At 31.6% G+C, this 5,595-nt stretch overlaps 1 protein-coding gene across 2 annotated transcripts; it reads right to left on the minus strand.

Annotated features, from left to right (window-relative positions):
• Positions 1 to 753: 753 nt before the first annotated feature.
• LOC134241556 (adrenodoxin-like) lies at positions 754 to 5,301 on the minus strand. Of its 2 annotated transcripts, none has more exons than XM_062723595.1 (4): positions 5,135 to 5,301; positions 2,933 to 3,045; positions 2,376 to 2,508; positions 754 to 1,283 (listed from the first exon to the last, which is right to left on the minus strand). In XM_062723595.1, the coding sequence occupies exons 1-4, from the start codon at positions 5,296 to 5,298 to the stop codon at positions 1,187 to 1,189; spliced, it is 507 nt and encodes a 168-aa protein (XP_062579579.1). In that variant the 5' UTR covers positions 5,299 to 5,301; the 3' UTR covers positions 754 to 1,186. The 2 variants fall into 2 exon arrangements, with proteins under 2 accessions (XP_062579579.1, XP_062579580.1); XM_062723596.1 differs by lacking the exon at positions 2,933 to 3,045 and adding an exon at positions 4,078 to 4,187.
• Positions 5,302 to 5,595: the final 294 nt, after the last annotated feature.

The raw sequence follows: 5,595 nt of genomic DNA on the forward strand, positions 1-5,595 counted from the left end.
CATATTCAGTAAAGTACCGGTATATAAAGTTATGTTTAAAAAAAGAGGCCGCTATCCCAGAGGAAATAAATATGGAGTTTCCATCATTGGATCGGGTGATCGGATTCGGCCTTCAGATGTTCGATTGATAAAGTATTAAGGCAGAAAATTGAAAAATCTTAATAACCCCGGTCCGGGTTTGCTTACCTAGTTTTACCATCACTCGTAGCGAACACCCCTGCCACCTAGCGTTATAATGCGGCACTAAATTTTGACAACTTGTATTCGTCTTCATTGAATATGCTTCATTCTTTGTGTGATTGAATTCTCGTTCGTAATTGAGATAATCATTTAAGAAACTGTATCAATTTAAAAGAAAGTAAAATGAATTAACAAGAATAAAGCAACATAGAAGTAAGGGCAAAATGAAGAAGGATAAAAGTCAAAGTGAAATGCAATGAAGACGAATATGAAAACAATAAAGTGACATATAATTATAATAATAACAAAGCATAAAGAAGTAGGCAGAATAAGAATAAAAGCAAGATACATAGACTTTTGGCGGTAATTCCCTTCCATAGAAAAATAAAACCCATTGTATGAATAAAAACAAAACCTGTGTAAAAGTGTTACACAATTCTAAATTTCTTTTTGCATTCTTATTCATGTGCAATTAACCAAAATTGGTTAGCAGCGGTAATTGTTTATTTACTTGCCTTAAACACATTAGCTAGTAAGAAAACATCATTAAAATAAAATTTTGTTTTAATCATGTTTATATGGTTTACATTTGTATTACAATAGATTTTTAATCATACAAATTATTTACATGTATTTAGTCACATTTAATATAACATAAAATATCACACATGGCATTAATATAGATTAATAACAATATTCAAATTTTTAACATGAGAAAAATGTCAGGTAGCCTTGAGCCCATGGCACCGTTTTTTTATTTTAAAATACATTCATTGTGCATGATTCATTCACTTTCAAATGTGTACTAAATGTGTACTAAAAATTTGAGCATCAAAATTAATATATTTGGTCATCTAAGGATTGATGAACAAATTCAACAATGAGAGTGAATTTTACATACAAGTCTGTATTAAGATTATACAAAGTGACGTTAAGTTGAATCTGGTTTAAATACTTGTATTGTCTTTTCTATGATTTTTTTTAATGTCCTACAGGTCAGCTAAGGTCATGAAGGATCTCTGGCGTCCGCCACACCAGCTGGAACCTTGACCTCCAATCCATCCATATCTTTTGTCACAATCACTTGACAACCTAATCTAGATCTGTAAAAAGTCAAAGAAAATTCATTATATTATAATCTTTGCAATGCCTTTGTTGAATTTCTATCAACATACATAATACCTACTATCATACCCTAATGGACCTTTAGCAAAACAAGCATTAAAAGTAAATATTTTTCCAGATTTAATAACTTATGTGAACTAATCTATTATTATGAATAATCCGAGACCACAAGTCCAATCAAGGTTCCATTACTCTTTCTGATGAATTAAATAAACAAATATTAAGATTACAGTAAAACTCGGTTACAACGAAGTCGCTGGGACCTATGAAATTACTTCACTATATCCGTTATTCATTATATCCGTATAAGAAATTCGTTAATTTTATATAGCTGGGGATCCATGATAAATTTGCTATACTGTAGAAGTACATTTTTCCGCGTGGTATTAATTTACACTATGTACGCGGTCACAAATTTTCCGCGGAAATTTGTCCAAGCGTACTTAATATAAATGTAAGGCATATACTGACAATCTAGAAATCCGCGTTATTTTCTACCCGCCGATTAAACAGAAATTGAGATTCCGCGGAATTATGACCCCGTGGAAAAAAGTACGTTTACAGTATCCGTGAATTCGCAATATCCGTGTTCCTACTAAACGAGTTTTACTGTATCCATTTGGTTTCAGTTTTGAGAGAGAAAATTGGTATTAACTATTAAATAAATTGATAAACCATTTGCATATTTAAAACACGACAATTATAACTTTTGGAAAGTTCAAGGCTACAAATAATTTGTGATTAATTTTCTTCATTACTGGCCTCCAAATAAGGCCAAAATAAAATTATAGTTTGTTTGGAATTGCCTCCCGCCTCATTGAAATGCCCCCTCCTGAAAAAATTTTATTGACCAAAAGTAGGAAGATTTTTTTTTATTTAATCAATTTTTTTTGCCCATTACATGTATCACATGCACCATACAAAACACTGAAATAAAGTGTCAGATCTATGTAAAATTAGGTTTTCAATTAAAAAAAAATAATTTCCCTCCCTCCCTCCTGTGTCTGAGACCCTTCAGGCAGCAATTCCAAACAAACAATTTTTTAAGGATGGCCTAATTAAATACTAACGTATCAGTAAGGCCGTATGCCAGGTCCAGCATGTCTAATTCTTCATCTGTGGGTTTGTCTGGGATTCGATCGTAATCCTCTTTGGAGAAGATGAGATGACACGTGGAGCAGGCTAGGGTTCCTTCACAAGCACCTGCCACCAATCAATACCACAGATGTTATTTACTGAGATTTCAATCATACAGAAGATTTAAAAACTAATCACAGCATATTATAAGAATTATTGTTTGGGAAAATGTCAGCTGAAGTCACTATCTTTTTAAGAGACAGAAAACTTGAAGTATTTCATGTTAAAAAATTTTCATTTTCTTACTGACAGTCCACTTGATAGAAAAAGTGGATTGTATGTGAAAAGATAAAAAAAATTATTGCAACATGTCATTACAATGTACTAGTATCTTTATAATTAAACAAAGCAAACACAACCTACTTAATGATAAAATATTACCAGGTACCATAGTAGGAATGAGTAAATGTGCTTTTTCCTTTTTTCACAAAGATATTACACTTTGTAAATACATGTAAGATCTCAAATTTAGACAGGGTTATAAACTAACCGAATCCATCGATATCTATATCATTGTCTACAATGATGTCCAGAAGATTCTCGCCCACTTTGGAATTTGCCGACACCTTGCTGCCATCAGGCATAATAAAGTGGACTGTGACACTGTAATAAAATTGGCAGATTAATTAAAAGCTTTCAGAACAGTTAATTTTAAGATTCTGCTATATTCAATACAATAAAATAACAACAGATCAAGACCTCAGATTAAAAAACAACTTTGGTTTTTTTCAAAATAATGATCTTTTGCAGTTTGCATGTATGATTAATAATTGGTTCTGGTACCCAGTAATTTTGAAAATAACATATACTGTAAACGTATTACATTTGGATGTGTATTCTTTTTAGCACTTTTGGCAGAAAGACACTTCCGCTAATTCAAGTACAATGCTAAATGTTTTGTACTTATATACGTAAATAAGAACGATAAGAAATGCGCTAAATCAAACCTACACTAACTTGTTCAAAACTCAATTTCTGCCAAATATCGTACACGCTAAATATAATACATTTACAGTAATTTTAAAAGTAAATCCAACAGTTGTTACATTTTTTAAATAATAAAGGCAATTTTTTCCTTCTTTCTGTTTATGTTGTGTGCATCATAAGTACAAAACAAACACTGACCATTGTGACAACTGTCATTGTTTTGCTTATTTATATTTTACAGATAAATAAAAACACATGTGATGTCATGTAGTAATGCTCACAAATATACTCATTGGATAACATTTATGAATTGTAGAATATCATATTACAAATGCTTAAATATTATTTGAGTCTGGCCTTTCCTTTTTCAAACCCTAGGATATCTTTAAGTAAATCAGCTATCCTGCAAGTTCATGACATCTAAGTTTGTTTTGTTCAATCACAAACTGGCTATTAAAATAATTAAGATACATTTTTGGTATTACAACAATCCCCACAAGGAGACCCATGCTTTGTAGTAAAACAAAAAGCAAAACATTGTTTTCTTATTGTTTCCCCCATAAAAATTGTACAATGTACTTATTTCAAATACATTTTTTTTCAATTTCTCAGGTAAAGCAAGGAGGGGGAATAAACTGTAACTTTATCAAATTATCACCAAACCAAATGATTTCAGCTGACATTCCCCAATAACAAACATGGATATACCTTCCAGTTCCACATCAAAGTCAATTGCCACATCCAGAAAGGATGTACCGGGTTTAGTTTTGGCTACAATTTTATCCCCATCCCGATCAAGGAAGGTTATTGTCACACTACTAAATTACAAGAAATTATAGATGTCATTATATTCTTAAACTTTCAGCATGTTCAGTGATAATTTGGATACACTCAGCATCAGCTGCAAACTGAAAAGTTAATTAAATTTTCATTGTGAATATATAATCATAAACACTTTTTTTTGTCCAACTTATATTGGAATTTGGAGCAAGAGAAATGTAACATTTTTGCCTGACTATAAAATTAATTGTACTTGTAAGTAACCGAAAACTTACATGGGAATGTCATCACCTTCCAAATGCCTCAGATAATAAAAGGATATTGAATGGCTAGTCAGCACTTTATCAGTACTGCTAGGTAAAGTGTAGTTGTCCTTCAAACTAGGCCTAATTAAAACTAACGAAGGCTATCAGAGGATGTCAGTTTTATACCCGTCAGTTTTATTACAATTGTATGCTTACATACTCTATTTCATGAGAAATTTTTTGAATTTATTCTACATGGTAGGGCAGAGAGTTTTAATCTAGAGATATACAATGAACAACACATGTTTTGAATGAACACTGTTGAATGTTCTTTCTTAACAATGCCTAATGTGATAAGAGTCTGTCCTGTGACTTAGATAATTCATTGTAAGTTACTGAGGCAGTGTCTGCTTGAAGATCTCAAATAAATTCAGATAAGAATAAAAGTTGACGGTAAATGAATGACTGAGACTGAAGTAACACATTTTTTTCTGTTCAATGTGCAATAAAAACTTTTAAATTGAAAATATACAGTTTTAGAGAAAATTCGAAATAAATAACTCTGTTCCTAAATATTTGGCAGCGTTTGTGTCCCAAGTTTTCAAGAGACAAAAATAGATAATAATCAAAAAGGTTTTTAAAAAACATTATTATTATTTAATAATTTTTATCTGCTAACTGAATAATTCAGCGGTCAGAAACATTTCTTATGTAATCATCCAAGGATGAGATATACTTACGTTTCGTTTGCAAATGGTTTGGGAGAGGTAGAAAACATTCCAAAGTGTTCAGATTTATATAGAGCTCTCCGTCGCAATATCAGTGGGACAGTTGTGGCATTAAATCGCTGAAAGAAAGACGCAAATCGAGGTAAAACGAAGCGTGTGACATTTCTAGCTGCCATGTTCTTCAACTCGAGATCCGAATGTCGATCCCGATTGAAATAGAAATACAGAGAGTGGAAAATATTATTGATCTATAACTCTTGTAAAGACAACCCATTTAAGACAAGATTAGTCTCACCACAAAGATTTTCTTTCCTACGTGATTTTCACGCAAAAATTTAACAATGATAAAAGTTCGAAGCTCACCTGGATTGAAGTTTATGGATAGAGAAAAACTGAGACATTTCAAGCTATTTTCTAATATTTCAATGAATATTTCCACCACAGTATTTATTGATATTCATATCATTTGAATT

The sequence above is a fragment of the Saccostrea cucullata genome, unplaced genomic scaffold, assembly GCF_032062105.1.
Source record: "Saccostrea cucullata isolate Sc308-1 unplaced genomic scaffold, CSIRO_AGI_Scuc_v1 ctg3094, whole genome shotgun sequence".
In the NCBI taxonomy this organism is placed as follows: Eukaryota; Metazoa; Mollusca; class Bivalvia; order Ostreida; family Ostreidae; genus Saccostrea; species Saccostrea cuccullata.

Bases quoted from the DNA above. Each gene is read 5' to 3' on its own strand.
- LOC134241556 (XM_062723595.1), bottom strand. From the start codon at position 5,298: ATGGCAGCTAGAAATGTCACACGCTTCGTTTTACCTCGATTTGCGTCT. The intron at 2,509-2,932 runs GTTAGTTTATAA...GATTGGTGGCAG, and splicing joins TATAGATATCGATGGATTCG to GTGCTTGTGAAGGAACCCTA. The intron at 1,284-2,375 runs GTTAGTATTTAA...GACTTTTTACAG, and splicing joins GCATACGGCCTTACTGATAC to ATCTAGATTAGGTTGTCAAG.